Here is a 22,075-nt window from a genome sequence, read left to right on the forward strand (position 1 = left end):
CTCTGACATGATGACCTCTTTTAGTGACTGTGGTTATTTTGGGTATGTGACCACATTCAGAGGTTAAGGTGGTGCCTTTCTTCTCTCTATAATGGTTTTGATGGGCATATTTACTGATACACATATATATATTTACTGATATGGTTAACCGCTCTGATTTGGTAGCAGAATGAATCCGCTTTCATTTGGATAGAGAAAAAAAAAAGTACACCTTATCTATCAAAATAAAAGACTGTAGAGACGTAAATCAGCAAACCCAGCTGCTTTTGATTAGATACTTTATTTCTAACATGTCAAAAATGGTTATTCATTATCTGGAACAGTCTTCACACACATGATGTTACTTTTTGTTTTTTTTATGGGCCTCGTAATGACGATTTTGTGCTTAATGCCACTTTGAAGAGTTTAAAGTCCGTGTAAAGTAAGAATAAATATGTGTTCTGAGTTTGACATACCACAGAAAAGTGTGTTGTTAACCACCCTGCCAAATTTGAATGATTAAAAAAATCGCCAAATATATGAAATTAGGCTTCAAAGTTGTGTAAAAATCAGCCTCTTTCTCTGCTCCCAAACACTGTGGGCGTGGCCTCCGAGTCCGTTGAAGCCCCGCCCCCTACCAAGTGTCACCTGTCAATCAAAGTCAAAACCTCTACCAGAAACATGGACGCTACATTTGAGAGCTTTCTGCTGCTAACTCAGCTGCTAACTCGGCTACTAGCTCGGCGGCTAACTCGGCTGTTAGCTCAGCTGCTAGCTCGGCGGCTAACTCGGCTGCTAGCTCAGCGGCTAACTCAACTGCTAGCTCGGCTGTTAGCTCAGCTGCTAGCACGGCGGCTAACTCAGCAGCTAACTCAGCTAACTGGCTAACTGTAGACTGTAGTAGTAGTAGTGTGTGCTGAATGTATTTCTACCTCTACAGCAGCAGGGGCGGGTTTATGCTAATCACTAAATCCTGAACACAGAAATCTTGAAACACAGTTTGTGAAGCCTAGCTCCACAATTCAAATCTAAATGGTTGAAATGCTTTTTACACATTTTTTATTAATATATTCATGACCTATTTAATGTGTTTAGAAGAAAATGTCTGAATTCACTTGACACAGTCTTTAATTATGACATAAAACGTTGACCTTTTGATGGATTTCTGGTGCAGCACGTTATCAGTCACACAAAAGAGTCTGTCATGGATGGATAATTTAAACACTTAAACTAATTTTTATCTCACCTCATCTTCATTTATATAGTTTTGGAAGCCTTTTAAAGGAGAGGTTCCCAATTTGTCAAGACAGGTGTCCAATGTAAGTAGGAATCTAGTCTCTCACTTTGAGAAAAAATGTATTTAAATCTTTATATATAGTAATTATGAGGCTACAGTAATCTCAGTCAGTCTAATAAAATGTCTTCACAGTCTTCTTCAGCTTAGATTGACTTTAAAAACACTTTAACTGTTAAATATATTGACTTGATTTGGGAGGGTGGAAGGAAGGGAGGAAAGGAAAGAAAGGAGGGAAGGAAGGGAGGAAAGGAAAGAAGGGAGGGAAATAAGGAAGGGAGGAAGGATGGAAGGAAAGAAAGACAGGAAGGAAGGAAGGGAGGCAAGGGAAAGGAAACATTATATTGACTTGATTTGGGAGGGTGGAAGGAAGGGAGGAAAGGAAAGAAGGGAGGGAAGGAAGGGAGGAAAGGAAAGAAGGGAGGGAAATAAGGAAGGAAGGGAGGAAGGATGGAAGGAAAGAAAGACAGAAAGGAAGGAAGGGAGACAAGGGAAAGGAAACATCAACTCAGCGTCATGTGTGACTCAGCTCACTGGTAGGAAGGAAAGGAGGGTGGAAGGAAGAGAGGAAAGGACAGAAGGGAAGGGAAATAATGAAGGAAGGAAGGAAAGAAGGGAGGAAGGATGGAAGGAAAGAAAGACAGGAAGGAATGAAGGAAGGGAGGCAAGGGAAAGGAAACATCAGCTCAGTGTCATGTGTGACTCAGCTCACCGGTAGGAAGGAAAGGAGGGTGGAAGGAAGAGAGGAAAGGACAGAAGGAAGGGAAATAATGAAGGAAGGAAGGAAAGAAGGAAAGGAAGGAGGAAGGATTGAAAGGATGGAAGGAAGGGAGGAAGGATGGAAGTCTGAAGCTTCATATTAGCTTTAGATAAACTGAAGAAGGAAATGAATTAAGGGAATTAAATGTCCATGTGAAAGGAGGGTGGAAGGATGGAAGGAAAGGACGGTGGAAGGAAGGGAGGAAAGGAAAGAAGGCAGGAAGGAAGGAAGGAGAGAGAGAGAGAGGAAGGAACGACAGAAGGAAGAATGGGGGATGGAGGAAGGAAAGAAGGAAGGAAGGGAGGAAAGGAAATAAGGAAGGGAGGAAGGAACGATGGAGGAAAGAAGTAAGGAAGGAAGGTAGGAGGGAGGGAGGAAGGAAGGAAAGAAGGATAGAGGAAATAAGGAAGGGAGGAGGGAAGGAAGGATGGAGGAAAGAAGTAAGGAAGGAAGGTAGGAGGGAGGAAGGAAGAATTTTAAATTTGAAAGGCTGAAGCTTCATATTAGCTTTAGATCAAAGGTGTCAAACTCATTTTCATTCAAGGGCCACATGCAGACCAATTTGATCTGATGTGGGCCGGATCATTAAAAAGATGGAAGGAAGGAAGGAAGGAAGAAAGGAAGGGAGGAAAGAAGGAAAGACAGACAGACAGACAACAGGAAAGAGGGAAGAAAAGTAGGAAGGACAGACAGAAGGAAGGAAGGAAAGAAAGAAGGACAGACGGGGGAAATGGAGGAAGGAAGAAAGGTAGGAAGGACAGATGGAAGGAAGGACAGAAGGAAGAAAGGAAGGAAGGAAAAGAACACAGAAAGGAAAGTGGGCTGGATTGCACCCCTTGGCGGGCCGGATCTGGCCCACGGGCCGCATGTTTGACACCCCTGCTTTAGATAAACTGAAGAAGGAAATGCATTATGAAGGGAATTAAATGTCCATGTGAAAGGACGGTGGAAGGAAGGGAGGAAAGGAAAGAAGGCAGGAAGGAAGGAAGGAGAGAGAGAGAGGGGAAGGAACGACAGAAGGAAGAATGGGGGATGGAGGAAGAAAAGAAGGAAGGAAGGGAGGAAAGGAAATAAGGAAGGGAGGAAGGAACGATGGAGGAAAGAAGTAAGGAAGGAAGGTAGGAGGGAGGGAGGAAGGAAGGAAAGAAGGACAGAGGAAAGAAGGAAGGGAGGAAGGAAGGATGGAGGAAAGAAGTAAGTAAGGAAGGAAGGTAAGAGGGAGGGAGGAAAGAAGGAAAGAAGAAAGGGGGATGGAGGAATGAAGGAAGGAAGGGAGGAAAGGAAATAAGGAGGGGAGGAAGGAACGATGGAGGAAAGAAGTAAGGAAGGAAGGTAGGAGGGAGGGAGGAAGGAAGGAAAGAAGGACAGAGGAAAGAAGGAAGGGAGGAAGGAAGGATGGAGGAAAGAAGTAAGTAAGGAAGGAAGGTAGGAGGGAGGGAGGAAAGAAGGAAAGAAGAAAGGGGGATGGAGGAAGGAAGGAAGGGAGGAAAGGAAATAAGGAAGGGAGGAAGGAAGGAAGGATGGAGGAAAGAAGTAAGGAAGGAAGGTAGGAGGGAGGGAGGAAGGAAGGAAAGAAGGACAGAGGAAAGAAGGAAGGGAGGAAGGAAGGATGGAGGAAAGAAGTAAGGAAGGAAGGAAGGTAGGAGGGAGGGAGGAAAGAAGAAAGGGGGATGGAGGAAGGGAGGAAAGGAAATAAGGAAGGAAGGATGGAGGAAAGAAGTAAGGAAGGAAGGTAGGAGGGAGGAAAGAAGGTAGGAGGGAGGAAGGAAGAAGAATTATGTGTCTATCCTGCACATCCTTTTTCTTCTTTTCTTCTTTTCTTATAGTTTTGGTTGCGTAACTGTCTCTGCTGTGGGTGGAGTGGGTTCTGAAGCCTGTGATAAAAAAAACTGCCAGTCACATTTTTCATAGTATGCCAACTTCTTCTATCGAGTGGAATCCATTTTTTTTTTTTTTTGGTTGGGATCCGACTCGAGGTCCCAGAACCACGGCTTTGTTATCCTCTGCTGTAACTCTCTCTGGTACCGAGAGCACTGACGCTTGTGTCCTCGCTACTTCCTCCCTTCCTTTTTTCCTCTGTCCTCCTTTCCTTTCCTTTCCTTTCCTCCCCTTCCTTCTTCCTCCCTTCCTTCTTTTCTCTGTCCTCCTTTCCTCCCTTCCTCTTTCCCTTGCTGCCTCCCTCCCCCCTTCCTTCTTTCCTTCCTTCCTTCCTTCCTTCGTTCCTTCCCTTTCCTTACCTCCCTTCCTTCCTTCCCTTTCCTTACCTCCCTTCCTTCCTTCTTCCTCCCTTCCTTCTTTCCTCCCTTCCTCTTTCCCTTTCTGCCTCCCTCCCGCCTTCCTTCTTTCCTTCCTTCCTCCCTCCGACCTTCCGTCCTTCTTTCCTCCCTCCCTCCCTCCGACCTTCCTTCCTTCTTTCACCCCCCCCCCCTTTCCTCCCCCCCCCCTCCTTCCTTCTTCCCTCCCTTCCTTCCTTCTTTCCTCTGTCCTTCTTTCCTCCCTTCCTCTTTCCCTTTCTGCCTCCCTCCCTGCCGGCGTTTTTATTAGTGTTACGAATAATTTTGTGTCCTCGCTTCTGTGGAGTCTTGTCCAATTGGACACCGAAAGCAGGAGGTCGAGCCGAGCCGCCGAGCCGAGCCTGTGAGTCAGCCTTTTTTGAATAATTTTCACCTCATGAAAGGCAGATGAGAGGCGGCCAGCTTTAGCGGTGACGCCACTGTCTCATCAGATTTTCATCCAGTCGCTCCGTTTCCTGGAAGAGACGGATGCGTTGCTGCCCGTTTGTAGCTCCGTCTCCACATATGAAGGACAAAAGAGATGTAAAGATTTAAAGGCAGGAGTCTGTGGAATAACAACAAATTGACCCTGTCTGTTTTGACCCTTCCTTCTTTCCTTCCTTCCTTCCTTCCTTCCTTCCGTCTGTCCTTCCTCCCTACCTTCTTCTCTCTTTCTTTCCTGTGTCATACCTCCCTTCCTTCCTTCTTTCCTCCCTCCCTCCCTCTTACCTTCATTCCTTTCCTTTCCTTTCCTTACCTCCCTTCCTTCTTCCTCCCTTCCTTCTTTCCTCTGTCCTTCTTTCATCCCTTCCTCTTTCCCTTTCTGCCTCCCTCCCTCCTACCTTCTTTCCTCCCTCCCTCCTACCTTCCTTCCTTCTTTCATTTCCTAGCCCCCTTTCCATCCTTCTTTCCTCCCCCCCTTCCTTCTTCCCTCCCTTCCTTCCTTCTTCCTCCCTTCCTTCTTTCCTCTGTCCTTCTTTCCTACCTTCCTCTTTCCCTTTCCTTACCTCCTTCCTTCCTCTGTCCTTCTTTCCTCCCTTCCTCTTTCCCTTTCTGCCTCCCTCCCTCCTACCTTCTTTCCTCCCTCCCTCCTACCTTCCTTCCTTCTTTCATTTCCTAGCCCCCTTTCCATCCTTCTTTCCTCCCCCCCCTTCCTTCTTCCCTCCCTTCCTTCCTTCTTCCTCCCTTCCTTCTTTCCTCTGTCCTTCTTTCCTCCCTTCCTCTTTCCCTTTCTGCCTCCCTCCCTCCTTCCTTCTTTCTTTCCTCCCTCCCTTCTACCTTCCTTCCTTCTTTCATTTCCTCTCCCATTTCCTTCCTTCTTTCCTTTCCCCCCCTTCCTTCCTTCTTCCCTCCCTTCCTTCCTTCTTCCTCCCTTCCTTCCTTCTTCCTCCCTTCCTTCTTTCCTCCCTTCCTTCTTTCCTCCCTTCCTCTTTCCCTTTCTGCCTCCCTCCCTCCTACCTTCCTTCCTTTCCTTTCCTTTCCTTTCCTTTCCTCCTTTCCTTCCTTCCTCCTTCCCTACCTTCCTTGACTCGAGGACACCAGGAGGGTTAATGAAACAGAGGCAGAAATGTCAGTGGACTGTCACTCAATGAAACTAATCAGTAGCTCTTCTTCTTCTGTGGTGCTGGCATTACTTCACTCTGCAGTTATAAAACCCAATATTTCCTAAATGATGGGTCGATCCCTCTAGAGTACCTCAATATTTAGCAATGCGACATTCAGCAGATCAATATAAATGACTGGAAGCGAACGTGTCTTGATCCGTTCCACATAGACATGACCAGGAAGTGAATTTTTCGGTGTGACTGCAGATATGATGCACATCTGTTTTCTCTGTGATCTAACCTCACAAAAGGCAAAGCAAGACATGTATTGTATGTATGTATGTATGTATTAGTATAGCACCTTCTTTTCAACAACAAGGCAATTTAACCCTTAAACAGACTACGTGCACCAGGAGATACAGACTCTTTAACCTTCGTGTTGTCCTCTAGGGTCCTTCCTCTGTCCTTCCTTCCTTCCTTCCTCTGTCCTTCGTTCCTTCCTTCCTTCCTTCCTTCCTTCCTTCCTTCCTTCCTTCTTTCCTCAGATCTAAGTTCAGCTGTTCCCTCCTTCTGTCCTTTCTTCCTTCCTTCATCTGTCCTCCCTTCCTTCCCTTCCTCCCTCCTTTCCTTCCTTCTTCCCTCCTTTCCTTCCTCCCTCCTTCCTTTCCTTCCTTCTTCCTCCCTTCCTTCCCTTCCTCCCTCCTTTCCTTCCTTCTTCCCTCCTTTCCTTCCTTCTTCCCTCCTTTCCTTCCTTCCTCCCTCCTTCCTTCCTTTCCTTCCTTCTTCCCTCCTTTCCTTCCTTCCTCCCTCCTTCCTTCCTTTCCTTCCTTCTTCCTCCCTTGCTTCCTCCTTTCCTTCCTTCTTCCGTCCTTTCCTTCTTTCCTTCTTTCCTTCATTCCTTCCTTACTTGAGGTGCAAATGACATAACTAGTAAGGTCTGTTTAAGGGTTAAAGATCTTTTACATAAAACATAAAATACTTCAAGACGGGATAAAAAAAAGTGACACATATCAAAATAAAAAGACGTTAAAATACGATTTTAAAAGCGTTAAATTGGAGATAAAATTAAGCTAAAATAGAATAAGTTGCAATGCAGTGTAAGATATTAGCCCTGAAAAATTAGCATTGAAAACAAAATACCATCAGATTCTATGTTTTGTGTAACATGACAAGTAAATTAAATTAAGATTATGAGAAATATTGGACTGAAATGAATGATTTATCACACACACTGTTAATGCTGGTAAAAGCAGCTTTGTGAAAATGGAAAGAAGCTTTTTTTTTCTTCTTCTCATCGTGTTTTCCTCCAGACACAAATCTCAAAGCAACAGTCGAGGTTTTATTGGCAGAACATTACATCTCTGTAATGTTTGTAAATGTCTTTTTAATCAAGGGACAGCTGCTTTTTGCATAGTGTGTGTGACAGAAAGCATTGCATTGACCATTTATCACCATGAGTCAGGCTGTGAGTTAAGAATATATTAAAGGAAAAGAAAAAGAAATGTGCAGCAAGAGTCTGAAAAAGAAGAAGAAGTGAAGGGAAACAGTTTGATTAGTTAGTAGAATATAAACCCAGTAGAGCTCTGAGATCTACTCAGTTCCTTCCTTCCTTCCTTCCCTCCTTCTTTCCTTCCCTCCTTCTTTCCTCCTTTCCTTCCATCCCTTCTTCCCTCCTTTCCTTCCTTCCTTCCTCCTTTCCTTACTTCCCTTCTTCCCTCCTTTCCTTCCCTCCTTTCCTTCCTTCCTTCCTTCCTCCCTCCTTTCCTTCCTTCCTTCCTTCCCTCCTTCTTTCCTCCTTTCCTTCCTTCCTTCCTCCTTTCCTTACTTCCCTTCTTCCCTCCTTTCCTTCCCTCCTTTCTTTCCTCCTTTCCTTCCATCCCTCCTTCTTTCCTCCTTTCCTTCCTTCCTTCCTCCTTTCCTTACTTCCCTTCTTCCCTCCTTTCCTTCCCTCCTTTCCTTCCTTCCTTCCTTCCTCCCTCCTTTCCTTCCTTTCTTCCTTCCCTCCTTCTTTCCTCCTTTCCTTCCTTCCCTTCTTCCCTCCTTTCCTTCCTTCCTTCCTTCCTCCCTCCTTTCCTTCCTTCCTTCCTTCCCTCCTTCTTTCCTCCTTTCCTTCCTTCCCTCCTTTCCTTCCTTCCTTCCTTCCTTCCTTCCTTCCTTCCTTCCTTCCTTCTTTCCTTCCCTCCTTCTTTCCTCCTTGCCTTCCATCCCTTCTTCCCTCCTTTCCTTCCTTCCTGCCTCCCTTCTTCCTTACTTCCTTCCTCCTTTCCTTCCTTCCTTCCATCCCTCCTTCTTTCCTCCTTTCCTTCCTTCCTTCCTCCCTCCTTTCCTTCCTTCCTTCCTTCCCTCCTTCTTTCCTCCTTTCCTTCCTTCCCTTCTTCCCTCCTTTCCTTCCTTCCTTCCTTCCTCCCTCCTTTCCTTCCTTCCTTCCTTCCCTCCTTCTTTCCTCCTTTCCTTCCTTCCCTTCTTCCCTCCTTTCCTTCCTTCCTTCCTCCTTTCCTTCCTTCCTTCTTTCCTCCCTCCTTCCCTCCTTCTTTCCTTCCCTCCTTCTTTCCTCCTTCCTTCCCTCCTTCTTCCCTCCTTTCCTTCCTTCCTTCCTCCTTTCCTTCATTCCTTCCTCCCTTCCTTCCTTCCTTCCTCCTTTCCTTCCTTCCTTCCTTCCTCCTTTCCTTCCTTCCTTCCTCCCTTCTTCCTTCCTTCCTTCCTCCTTTCCTTCCTTCCTTCCTTCCTCCTTTCCTTCCTTCCTTCCTCCTTTCCTTCCTTCCTTCCTCCTTTCCTTCCTTCCTCCTTTCCTTCCTTCCTTCCTCCCTTCTTCCTTCCTTCCTTCCTCCTTTCCTTCCTTCCTTCCTCCTTTCCTTCCTTCCTTCCTCCCTTCTTCCTTCCTTCCTTCCTCCCTCCTTTCCTTCCTTCCTTCCTTCCCTCCTTCTTTCCTCCTTTCCTTCCTTCCCTTCTTCCCTCCTTTCCTTCCTTCCTGCCTCCCTTCTTCCTTCCTTCCTTCCTTCCTCCTTTCCTTCCTTCCTTCCTTCCTCCCTCCTTTCCTTCCTTCCTTCCTTCCCTCCTTCTTTCCTCCTTTCCTTCCATCCCTTCTTCCCTCCTTTCCTTCCTTCCTCCTTTCCTTCCTTCCTTCCTTCCTCCCTCCTTTCCTTCCATCCTTCCTCCCTCTCTCCTCCCTTCCTTGACTCGAACACAACAGGAGGGTTAAGTTTCTCAAATTACATGTTTGTCTGTTTAAAGCACATTGAGTTGCCATTGTGTATGAAATGCTCTATAATATAAAAACTGCCTTGCCTTTATTAGAAAGTGAAAGGCTTGAATAAAACAGATGGAAACAAAATGCTGCTCAGAACAGGACACACAACGTTATCTAACATCTAGCATCGCCTGGGTTAGAGGCTCCGCTGTCTTCAGGGGCCACCCACACTAAAAAAGAAAGAGAGAGAGAGAGAGGGAAAAAAAGAAAAGAGAGTGTGCTGTCATGGTAATGCAAGGCTGCTGCTGCTGTTGAGATTGGATAGAAACATTTACGGCAGCTTACGGTGCAGCTGGAGGTCAGATAACCCTCCTGTCGTCCTCCCGGGTCAAATTGACCCCGTCCGTTTTGACTGTTCCTTCTTTCCTTCCTTCCTTCCTTCTTTCCTTCCTTCTTTCCCTCCTTCCTTCCTTCTTTCCTTTCCTTCCTTCTTTCCTTGCTTCCCTCCTTCTCTCTTTCTTTCCTTCCACCTTTCCTTCCTTCCCCCCTCCCTTCCGTCCTTCCTTCCTCCCTCTTTTCCTTCCTTCTTTCCTTCCCTTCCTTCCCTCCTTCTCTCTTTCTTTCCTCCCTCCCTTCCTTCCTCCCTTCTTTCCTTCCTTCTTTCCTTCCTCCTTCCCTCCTTCTCTCTTTCTTTCCTCCCTCCCTTCCTCTCTCCCTCCTTCATCCCTCCTTCTCTTCCTTCCCTCCCTTTCTCTTTCTTTTTTTCCTCCTTCCTTCCTTCTCCCTCCCTCCCTACTTTCCTTCCTCCTTTTCTCCCTTCCTCCCTCCCTTCCTTCTTTCTTTCCCTTCCTTCCCTCCTTTTCTCTTTCTTTCTTTCCTCCTTTCCTTCCTTCCCCCCTCTCTCCCTCCTTCATTCCTTCTTCCTTCCCTCCCTTCCTTCTTTCCTCCCTTCCTCTTTCCCTTTCTGCCTCCCTCCCTCCTTCCCTACTTCCTTCTTTCCTCCCTCCCTCCCTCCGACCTTCCTTCCTTCTTTCATTTCCTCCCCCCCTTTCCTTCCTTCCTCCCTCCTTCCTTCCTTCTTCCCTCCTTTCCTTCCCTCCTTCTCTTTCTTTCCTCTCTCCCTCCTTCCTTCCTCCCTCTTTTCCTTTCCTCCCTCCTTTTCCTTCCCTCCCTCCCTCCTTTCCTTCCTTCTTCCTCCCTCCCTTCCTTCCTTGACTCAAGGACAACAGGAGGGTTAAGTTTGATTTACTGATTAGACTCATCTGGATTTATTGATCGGGGTTTCAATCAGATTCATATGAAATAGTAATATGAATTAATTAATTATAATAAAAAAGTGTGTTAATTTCCTTTTTCTTGAGGGATTAAATCAATTAATAACCTTTATTTTAAGCACATGGATCAGAGCTTTTATTTTGAAGGGCTTATTCTGTGAGTTTAGGAAGAGAAAATGGTATAAAAGAGAAATATCCATGGTGACCAATGTCCGTCATGAAAATAGTAATATGAATTAATTAATTATAATAAAAAAAAGTGTGTTAATTGTCTTTTTTCTTGAGGGATTAAATCCATTAATAACCTTTTATATTTTAAGCATAGGGATCAGAGCTTTTATTTTGAAGGGGTCATTCTATGAAGCATTGAAAATTGTAAAACTGAATCAGAAAGCGGACGTTTAGAAGTTTCTGCCGCAGTTTTTGTTTATCGGAGGCTTCGGACAGTTAAAGGAAATGTCTTTTGAGCTGCACAGTGTTTGTTCTTAAGCTATGTTTTTGTTTTTTTTAATAAAAGAGGCCCATCCAGGTATTCGTAGGCCTTACCAATAATAACCTTCTGTATCTGCCACTGTTATTGATAGATATAATTGAGTATCGTCTGCATCACTATGGAGCGTTTCTGAATAATATTACCTGAAGGAAGCATATAAGGTGAATAGTAGTGGTCCGAGTTCTAAACCTATGGTCCTATGATTTCCGCAATCACGGAATCGCGGAATTGGCCGATTAAAAGAGAATTTATTTATTTATTTATTTTTTCGGCATAGACGCCTTTATTCAACAGTAGACAGACAGGGAACATGGGAGAGAGAGGGGGGTGTGACATGCAGCAAAGGACCTCCGGCCGGGATTTGAACCGGGGTTGGCTGCGTACATGGCATGCGCTCTAACCACTCGACCACCTGCGCGCCCAACAGAATTTATTTTTAATGCGGAATTTGACATAATTTGACTGAAATGCTGTTTTCGTGTGGAAGAGGAACGTATGTCTGGAGAAAACTGAACGGAGGGAAGCAAATCTGGGTGGCACAACAAGCCCCCTCCACACACTGAGCCCATTCCCACTTTAAAACAATGTAAGCATGGAGAAGCAGCTGAACACGGCTCTGTCTTCGTCGACGAAAAAACTTTGAAAATTGGACACTAACCCCTCAGTACAGAGCCGAGCAGTTCCCCAAGGACTTTTATGTGTCAGGTGAACTGTTGTTTCTGTTAGTAAAATAAGAGTAAAAAGTAAAAAACCAGGATTCACAAAAGTTAAAACGGAAAAAAAACGGAATTTATAAGGCCCTATAAACCTTGAGGAACACCGTGTCTATCAGTCTGTTAGTTGTTATTTCATTGTTTAATAAGTGCTCTCCCCTCTCCCTTCCCCCTCCAGGTGTGATCATCGTGCCCAGCGCCGGCGTCGGCATCGTCCTGGGCGGCTACATCATTAAGAAGCTGAAGCTCGGAGCTCGCGAGTCGGCCAAACTCGCCATGATCTGCAGCGGAGTCTCCCTGCTCTGCTTCTCCACGCTGTTCATCGTGGGCTGCGAGAGCATCAACCTCGGAGGAATCAACATCCCTTATACCACCGGGTGAGGAGCCGGGGAGAAGGGGGGGGGGGGGGGGGGGAGTGTAAGGGAGGTGGGATGTGGGTGGGTGGTCATGCATCACTGCTGACGGAGGAGAAGCACGTCAGTTGGTGTCGAAGTGTCTGTTTTGTGTCTAATCTGAATTGAAAATTTACACCGCTGAGTGTTTGTGTGTGTTTGTGTGTGTGTGTGTGTGTGTGTGTGTGTGTGTGTGTGTGTGTGTGTGTGTGTGTGTGTGTGTGTGTGTGAGTGTGTGTGTTGGTTTCCACAGTGATTTGATCGTGTGGAGGATGGAGAGAGACAGAAAAACACTCTCGAAAGATAAATGAGAGAGTGAATGCAGAGATGGGGGGGGGGGAGGGGGGGGGAGGGGGGGAGGGGGGGGTGGGTAATATAAGTGGTTAAAAAAAACATCCACAGACAGAAAAACAGAATTATGAAAGAAGCCTGTGGAGAGGTCGAGTTTAGAAAGAGAAAATGGTATAAAAGAGAAATATCCATGGTGACCAATGTCTGTCATTTGTCCCTCTTTTTTTCTCTTTTGTCTGTCTTTCTTTATAGCAAAATATTTCAAGGTTTTTTTTTTAAAGAAATGAAAAATGAAATATGAAATATGTCAGCTAGTCCTATAAAATAACATAAATCTTACTTCAACTCCTCTTTTCTAGCTGTTGCAGAGTAGTACTACATATTGGCACTTTTAGCATAAGAACACAGCAGTCTCTGTGCAAGTGTGGAGTGAATTGAGTCACTATGCATTGTGGGTAATGTAGGCGCTAGGTTTTTGACAAGGAGGAATGAGTTGAGTAAAAAATATATGATGTCTTTGGTTCTGTTGAATCGATTTTAAACACTTTTAAATGATGTGGTGGATGTAAAGTGAACACAATCCAATAAAAAAGACATAAATACAGAGAAGCAGCTTTCACCAGGGTCAATAAAGTATCATTAATCGGCATGTTGTGACATCCAGACATGAAGCTGACCAATCCAAGCACCATTAAATTGACACTGATACCAACTGAGTCCTTCATTCGATACCCATCATTTGAATAGAAACATTAAATTGCATAAAATGTTGTCGAAATTCAACAATTTCACCACAGACGGGTTGTAGCCATAGACTGTATATAGTTGTAGCTTGTGTTAATTGATTAATCTCTAGATGTGCTGTGCGGGTGTCTTGCGAAATCACAGGGTATTTGTGATCTCGCTATATTTCAACAATGTTTTCAGCTTTAGCAGTAGCAGCAGAGTAAAAGTCATCAGGTGTTTATTTTAATAAACTCCTGGTGTACTTACAAACTTTCCAATGCATGGATTTATGAGTAAAGACCATATTTGTACTACTGTAGAAGTTTGATAACAATCCAGCATTATTAGTGGAGTCATCTACCAGATACACTGGTGGTCCCGTTAGCGCCTGTGCTAAGCTAACTCCACTAATTTATATTATATATCTCGTTCCTCTCTCGTCTCGTTGGAGTAAACCATACAGACTCTTTCTGAAAGCTTCTCTCTTAAATCAGAGACGGCCGTCTGCTGGCTGCGGCTCGGCTCGGCCCGGCCCTTTTTCTCTTATTAACTCATTTCCCCGACATGACACGAGTCGGTGGCAGGTTTTTTTATTGCTCTCGTCTGCGGACGGTGTCAGAGAGGAAGCAGCGAGCGATCAGATCAGTGCAGGATAACTAATGACGAGCCAGTAAACGGAGGCGTTTGCTTTTTTTTTTTGGACGGAGCGTCCCCCGGGAGCGATTACATGGCAACGATGGAAAACGTCCAAGGACAGCTTGGACAAGAGGATCTCTGGCTGGCTGCCCTCTCTCTCTCTCTCTCTCTCTCTCTCTCTGTCTCTCTCTGTCTCTCTCTCTCTCTCTGTCTCTCTCTCTGTCTCTCTCGCTGTCTCTCTCTCTCTCTCTCTCTCTCTCTCTCTCTCTCTCTCTCTCTCTCTCTCTCTCTCTCTCTCTGTCTCTCTCTGTCTCTCTGTCTCTCTGTCTCTCTCTGTCTCTCTCTCTCTCTGTCTCTCTCTGTCTCTCTGTCTCTCTCTCTCTGTCTCTCTCTGTCTCTCTCTCTCTCTGTCTCTCTCTGTCTCTCTCTCTCTCTCTCTGTCTCTCTCTCTGTTTCTCTGTCTCTCTCTCTCTCTCTCTCTCTCTGTCTCTCTGTCTCTCTCTCTCTCTCTCTCTCTGTCTCTCTCTGTCTCTCTCTCTCTCTGTCTCTCTCTCTCTCTGTCTCTCTCTCTGTGTCTCTCTGTCTCTCTCTCTCTGTCTCTCTCTCTCTATCTCTCTCTCTCTCTCTCTCTCTCTCTCTCTCTCTCTCTCTCTCTCTCTCTCTCTCTCTCTCTCTCTCTCTCTCTCTCTCTCTGCTCTGTTACTCCCTCTGGTCTTTTTTTTAATTTCCCTCTCCGTCTCTCTTTCGGTCCGTCTTGCCCTCCTTAATGCACTTTTTTGTTATCTTTTTAAATAATCTCTTTCCTTCTGTGGCCTGACTTGTCCTTTGCTTTTCTTCATCATCCTTTTTTATTTTCATCTGTCCTTAATGTCCTCATGTTTCCTTCTTTATCTCCCTTCTGTCTGTCTCTTTGACTTTCTTCTGTCCTTTCCTTCTCTTTTTTGTTTTTATGGTTTAAGTAATTTTATTGAAAGGAAATATAAAACAACCAGACTTCAGGTTACAGTACTTATCAGTTATTGGCTTTGCATCAATATTTTAGAGCTACTAGAAGATGTTTGGATTTCTTTATTAGTAGCAACACTTTGAGATGAGATTTAATACATTTAATAATTAAAAAGTTGGAAAGACAAGAGAGAAAAACACATGAACAAGACAACAAATAAAATAAACTAGAAATTAAGAAAATCAAAAAGAGAATAAATAAAATAAATATCAGTTAAAGCATATAAAATAAGTAGATCATACTACAAACATACATTCATAGATTATATTTAAGTGTTAATGAGTATAAATAATGAGGTTATAAGACATAAGACATGCACAGCTTAATAGCGTTTGAGTGGGAATAAAACTTAAAGCTCATTTTGCTCCTAAATAACCAATGAAAAAAAAGAAAATTGAGGGGAACCAAATTTTTTCCACTTAATTTGCAGAAACATGTCAGATATAATAGCCTCGTTTATTAACTTATATAAAATACATTACATTCTGCTTCCTTTCCTTTTGAGATATATATATCTATACTACATCATCTTGTTTCTATATCTCACCATCACCCTTTTTCATCTATCACTGCCTCTTTCCGAACTTTATCTTCTCTTTTTTTACCTTTTTATTTATTGCCTATCTTTCATTTCCTTTCCTCCCTTTCTTTTCTCTTGCCTGTCTTTTTCACTACAGTACAAAACAATTTCATTTTACTGAATTAACGTCGTCTGATAAACTCATCCACTCACTCACTCACTCGTTCGTTCTTGCTTTTCATTGGAGTCCATTACTACAGTTGTTTTAGCTGTGGGTGTAGCTTCAGGGGAGCGGCAGTGTTCAAGCGGTGTGTTTGTGATTAAAACATTTCATATCTCAACATTAATTGGACAGTTTGCCCTCCAGTTTGTTACAGATGCTTCAGATAATGTTTCCTAATGACTTCATGGTGCTGTGTCACAATGTGTCACAATGTTCACCTTCCAGCCTTTCACTTCCTGTCAGTATTTATCCCTCAAATATGCAGGAGTGGAAAATGACATATGAAAATTATTCTTTTTATTTAACCCTTCTGTAAATATCCCAAAATATCCTTCCTTCTTTCCTTCCTTCCTTCCTTCCTTCCTACCTACCTTCCTTCCTCCCTTCCTCCCTTCCTTCCTTTCCTTCCTCCCTTCATTCTTTCTTCCCTTCCTCCCTCCTTCTCTCTTTCTTTCCTCCCCCCTACCTTCTTCCCTTCTTCCCTTCTTTCTTTCCTCTGTCCTTCCTTCCTCCCTCCCTCCTACCTTTATTCTCTCCGTCCTTCCTTCCTTCCTCCCTTCCTCCCTTCCATCATTCCTTCCTCCCTTCCATCATTCCTTCCTTCCTTAAGTATTTCAATGAGTGCCCTATAAAGGGTTCATTTAATGTTACTAGTTTATCTTATTTTGCTCCAAAATAAATATTTGTAAACATTTCCACAAATAATTGTAAAAATATTTTGTATGTTTTGGATATTTATGAGTTGTATCTCCACCAGGATACATCGCCCCCTATTAAGGTATAAAAAATATATGTGTATGTATCTGATGCATGTTGCCAGTTTAAGGGTTAAAATAAAAACTATTATACTAATATTACATACAGGATACACTAAACCAGGGGTGTCATTCTCATTTTCATTCAAGGGCCACATACAGCCCAATTTGATCTCATGTGGGCCGGATCATTAAAAAGATGGAAGGAAGGAAGGAAGGAAGGAAGGAAGGAAGGAAGGAGGGAGGGAAGGAAGATATGATGGACGGACAGAATGAAGGAAGGGAGAAAGGGAGGAAGGACAGAAGAAAGGAAAGGAAGTAAGGAAAGATGGAAGGAAGGATAAAAGGAACGAAAAGAAGACCGGAAGGGAGGAAGGAAATATGGATGGAAGGACAGAAGGAAAGAAGGAGGGATGGAAGGAAGGAAGGAAGGCATGAAAAGGAGACAGCAAAGAAAGATGGAAGGAAGGAGGGAGGGAGGGAAGGAAGATATGATGGACGGACAGAATGAAGGAAGGGAGAAAGGGAGGAAGGACTGAAGACAGGAAAGGAAGTAAGGAAAGATGGAATGAAGGATAAAAGAAACGAAAAGAAGACAGGAAGGGAGGAAGGAAATATGGATGGAAGGACAGAAGGAAGGAGGGAGGGATGGAAGGACGGAAGGAAGGAAGGAATGAAAAGGAGACAGGAAAGAAAGATGGAAGGAAGGAGGGAGGGAGGGAAGGAAGATATGATGGACGGACAGAATGAAGGAAGGGAGAAAGGGAGGAAGGACAGAAGAAAGGAAAGGAAGTAAGGAAAGATGGAAGGAAGGATAAAAGGAACAAAAAGAAGACAGGAAGGGAGGAAGGAAATATGGATGGAAGGACAGAAGGAAGGAAGGAGGGATGAAAAGAAGGAAGGAAGGAAAGTGGGCCTCCAGCTTCAGCTCAGTACACAACAGCTCTGTGAAGAAGAAGAACTGCATCATGGGAGTTGTAGTTGATTTGTCGGCTTCACGACTCTGAAATGAACTTTAAAAAAAAAAGAAGCCAAGTCTAAAGATCCTTTGTGCGTCTCTTTGTGTGTTTTGTGTCTCTGCAGGCCGACTCTCACCATGACCCAGAGGAACCTGACCGGAGGCTGTAATGTGAACTGCGGATGTAAAATCCACGAGTACGCTCCGGTCTGCGGCTCTGACGGCATCACGTACTTTAACCCCTGCCTGGCCGGCTGCAACAGCGTGTCCAACGACAGCACCGGGGTAAGACACACATGTTGATGTTTTAAAAGCTGAAATTTAAAGTGTTTGAGTATAAATATCAAGCTTTTTAACATCTAGTAGCCTGTACAACATTTCTGTATGTCTGTAGGTCTATATTTTTAGTGTGGGATATCTTAATAATGTACAGTAATATATATCGTACAGTTCAGCCTCTGTATGAAACTTAGCTCCGGTCTCTTTAAGGCCCATTCCTCCTCCTGATGACCCCACTCTTGAGGCTATAGTAGCAGGATTTCATTAAAATTGACCCTATCTGTTCCTCCCTTCCTTCCTGTTGTGCTCCCGGGTCAAATTGACCCTATCTCTTTTGACTGTTCCTTCCTTCCTTCCTTCCTTCCTTCCTCAATCCTTCTCTCCTCTCCTTCCTTCCTTCCTCTTTTCCTCCTTCCTTCCTTCGTTACTTCCTTCCTTCCATATTTCCTTCCTTCCTTCCTTCCTCCCTCTTTTCCTCCCTTCCTTCCTTCCTCCCTCTTTTCCTCCCTTCCTTCCTTCCTTCTTTCCTCCTTTCCTCCCTTCCATCGTTCCTTCCTCATTTCCTTCTTTCCTCACTTCCTCCCTTCCTTCGTTCCTTCCTCATTTTGTTTGTTCCTTCCTTCCTTCCTTCCTTCCTTGACCTGAGCACAACAGGAGGGTTAAAATGACCAAAATGATGATAATGTTGAAGTCAAAGTACCTAAAATCTCTAACTCTTTATATATATATTAATAACTTCCAGATCAGAAACTACTCAGACTGCGCCTGCGTCCAGAGCCGTCAGGTCATCACGCCGTCATCCAGCGGTCAGGGAAGCAACCAGCTGCAGCTCGTCATCGTCAAGACTTACCTGAACGAGAACGGCTACGCGGTGTCCGGGAAGTGTGACCGCACCTGCAGCACCCTCATCCCCTTCCTCATCTTCCTCTTCATCGTCACGCTCATCACTGCCTGCGCTCAGCCCTCCGCCATCATCGTCACCCTCAGGTACGAAGACACAGCTGGTTTCTACCCAAAGAGCTCAACTGGAAGAGTTAGTGTGCTATTAGAAGCTGGAAGAGACAGAGTTTTGATTAATTTACAGTTTTATAGCAAAACTCATACTTGTTCATTATTTTCTTAACATTAGAAGTCATGATGTCTGAATTTCAAACATAAACACTATCAAATGTTAATGACTGACTCCTTTTATATTTCACTTCTACTTCTCAAATGTAACTGTTGGATACTTGAAATGTCTCCTGCTTCACTGTGAAGTTCATTCTCAGTATATGTGCACTGCAGGCTTCAGTTATTGTATTTGTTTCACATTAAGCTCCATTAATGTGTTTTATGTTGCAGGTCTGTGGCGGAGCAGGAGCGGCCGTTCGCTCTGGGAATGCAGTTCGTTCTCCTCAGGACTCTCGGTGAGTAAAAAAACACAAACATCACCTTTTTTATGTTGTTCAGTGGTGAGGAGGAGAAGAGGAAGATTTCAGCCCTTTTAAGATCTTTGCTAGATGTGTTTTTAGGTGTGAAAAAGGTCAGAATTAAAAGATCAATATAGCAGCAGTCTTGTCTTTAAAACCCTGCATCAGTCCAGCTGCACGCAGGAAAAGAGCATCAGCTAAATGCATCGATTGTTAATGGACTGATGGTTCTGCAGCTGCTGACCAACCGGCTGATAGAGCGTCAGGGAATGAGATGTTGGTCTGCTTAATGCCAAACATCACAGTTCCTCCTGAATAAGGAGGAAAGAGACAAATTGGATTTTAGATATTGGACATTTAGAAAGCCGCTGTCAGTGTGAATTAGTCAGAAAAACTGTGGGCGAAGAGTCTGAGAGGCGTCGGCATTATTAAGCAGGCAGGGAGGGAAATGGAGGAGAGTTTTTTACATTATGGGAATTATAGGATGATTGTGTCACATTACTGAGATCATTTAGATTAGGACAGGTTTGTTATTTCTCTGCTTTCTTTTCTTTTTATATCTCATCCTGTCTCTTTTTCTGTCTTCCACTCAAATTCCCCCTCTTCCTTCTCTCATCCTTTCCTCACCTTTCACACTTTATCATATTTCTTTACCCTCTCCCCTATCTGTCCTCACTCTTTATATTTTTGTCTCTGTCCATTTTTAATGTTCTTGTTGCCCTCTGCTTCTTCTCATCTTCCTCCTCCTCTTCTCCTCTCTTCCTCTTATGTCTTTTCCTTCCTCTTCTCCTCTCAGCTTACATCCCAACACCCATTTACTTCGGCGCCGTCATCGACACCACCTGCATGTTGTGGCAGCAGGACTGCGGCGTCCACGGCTCCTGCTGGGAGTACGACGTCACCTCCCTGCGCTTCGTCTACTTCGGTCTCGCCGCCAGCCTCAAGTTCCTCGGCTTCCTCTTCATCTTCCTCACCTGGTACTCCATCAAGTACAAGGAGGAGCGTGTGGAGCGTTGGCTCAAGCGCCACCTGTCACCCGTCGACACCGTCGGCAGCCTCGTCTGCCACCCGGGGGGCCACAAGGGTCACGCCCGCACCCGCTCCTGCCCCGTCAACATCCCTCGAAGTGACCCCAACGCTCTGCCGGTCAATGCTACCCTGCGTTCAGGCGCCCTCAACCGTGGCGTCAGCACCCAGAGTTGCCCCGGCAACGAGCTGAAAGCAATAACACCTACTCCCCCTGCAGTCTCACCGTCGCCTTCAGCGGCGCCTGCTGCCCCCACGCCGGCACGTTCGCTGGAACATGTTTCAGTCCGTGTCTGAGTTACAGAAGCGGGGGGGGGGGCGGGCGATGGGCCGACTTCCTCTTCTGTTCTGAAATCCGGTCGGCTGTGGACCCGACTTAGATTTTAGCTGCTGTCAAAGGCGCCGATCGTCACATGGAGGTTCTGCTCTCATGTATTTTTTTGCCGATAAAACACTCAAAGTGGCTTTTTTTAAGTTTTGTCCGCACCAATGACTTCTGAGGTCAGAAACCATTCGCTGAAGGCCGTTGAACCTCCAGATCATCAGTGGTCAGACGGTGTTAAATGGCTGTAAGTTGGACTAATTTAGGGATCAGCCAGCCAGGAGACTCTTCTCTGACATGAAAGCAAAATCTGCTTGGTTGGTAAAAATGCTGAAAGCGGTCGGGTGCTTTCTTTTGTGATCTACCAGACACTGCAGCAGGCGGACAAAGGCTCAGCTTCCCCGCTTTGGGTAGAGGAGAGTTCATCGCTCATAACATCACTCATAAACCCCTCCTCCCCCCTCCAACACACTTCGGCAATATGTGCCTTCTGCCACTACGGTCCTCACATGTACAGTACACTTTCAAACTATTACACACTAGACGCCCCTCAGACAGACTGTGGTCACCATGTAGGAATTTAAAAAAGCAAACAAAATAAAAAAACCTGAACGGATACCTCAGCTTCACACCAATCCTCCCGCTTCCCCCCCTCCTTCCTTCCACCTAACGTTCTGTGCGCTTCTTCTTCAATTGTGTTTTTTTGGTTTGTTTCGTCACACCATCGTGCGTGCGACTTTTGTTTTTCCGGACACGGCATATCAGCTTCACAGAACAACAAAAAAAAAAAAAAAAAAGAAGAAATAAAACAAACAAACAAAAAAAAAACCCTATGGAAATGTGATACACTGCAATTAAGTGTTCAGAACTGGAAACCGATGGCATGGTGCTATGTGGAAAAAAAAAAAACAATGTTAAATGTCTTTAAATTTTTTGTTCTTTTTAGTCCTTTTTTTTGTGGTAGGGTTAAAAACACTTGAAAAGAACCCAACTGGACAATAGGTCACTGGGCTAAGCAGCTTGGCTCGCACAGAATGCATTCCTGTCCGATGCAAGGCCTTTTGTTGCTCCCCTGACACAATGACACGTAGTATTACCGCTGGAAGTCGGATTGTTTGGCTTTTGCCAGCTCCATACAATGCACCCATACATCGGAGCCGTCCCCTTTCCCCACCAGACTGGCATCCTGATAAGTGGTTTAACCTGAAAAAGAGAACAGGGATCGGCATTTATCCTCCTGACCGCATTCTTGCCTGGATGAATCATCGAGGGAGGGGAGGGGGGGGGGTCCTTCACGCGTCTGGAAGAACACGAAAAAGGAAAATTTTGGATCTGGTGAAGTTCTCGAGATTGGACTGGGAGGGGAAAGCGTGCTCTGTCTGGTGTTATCATGTCTTGACTGTATTTCTGACTACTTCCCAGGCTCAATGAGAGAGAGAGAGATGCAGCCAATCATTTTCCAACACCAACATTTGTACTGAACATGTAAGCAGACAAGTAGTCGACCGTCATGTAGAGGTCATAGTGTTAGTCGTCTATTCCTCATCAGCTGCTGGTGAATTTCTGGGATGGATCCATTGGTGGAAAGTTAGCTTCCTGCCTTATGTGCATTTAGGATCTGAGGTTTTATGAGTAAGAGGACATATTTGTGCAGTTTTTCCTCGCCATACATGCAGATAAAGCGTTGAACGTAAAAAACAAAAAAAACAAGAGGCTTGTGAACGGTTGTCAGATTTTTAGCAAAGTCACCGAAAGAGCTTAGAAAACGCTGTCGATCATTGTCGAGCTGCAGCTAATGATTATTTTCATGATTGATTAATCAGATTATTCTTTGAAAATTCACCTGTTAATCGCTTGATCAAGAAAAAAAGGCAAAAAAAAAAAAAAAAAGATAAAATTCTTCTCAAATTCTTAAGGTGATGTTTTTAAATGTCTCATTTTATCCAAACAACAGTCCTGAACCCAAAGATATTCAATCTGCAACGTTTTAAAACAAAGAAAAGCAGAAAATCCTC

General features: G+C 44.5%; 1 protein-coding gene across 1 annotated transcript in view; it reads left to right on the plus strand.

The window, feature by feature from the left end:
• Positions 1-20,233, plus strand: part of LOC128369754 (solute carrier organic anion transporter family member 5A1-like) — a 36,709-nt gene extending 16,476 nt beyond the window's left edge. Inside the window, exons 2-6 of the mRNA XM_053330831.1 lie at positions 11,696-11,894; positions 17,150-17,309; positions 18,046-18,290; positions 18,645-18,709; positions 19,509-20,233. Coding sequence (XP_053186806.1) covers positions 11,696-11,894; positions 17,150-17,309; positions 18,046-18,290; positions 18,645-18,709; positions 19,509-20,035 — 1,196 coding nt within the window. The 3' untranslated portion in view covers positions 20,036-20,233. The remainder of the gene's footprint in view (positions 1-11,695; positions 11,895-17,149; positions 17,310-18,045; positions 18,291-18,644; positions 18,710-19,508) is intronic.
• Positions 20,234-22,075: the final 1,842 nt, after the last annotated feature.

The sequence above is a fragment of the Scomber japonicus genome, chromosome 12 (assembly GCF_027409825.1).
Source record: "Scomber japonicus isolate fScoJap1 chromosome 12, fScoJap1.pri, whole genome shotgun sequence".
Lineage (NCBI taxonomy): Eukaryota > Metazoa > Chordata > Actinopteri > Scombriformes > Scombridae > Scomber > Scomber japonicus.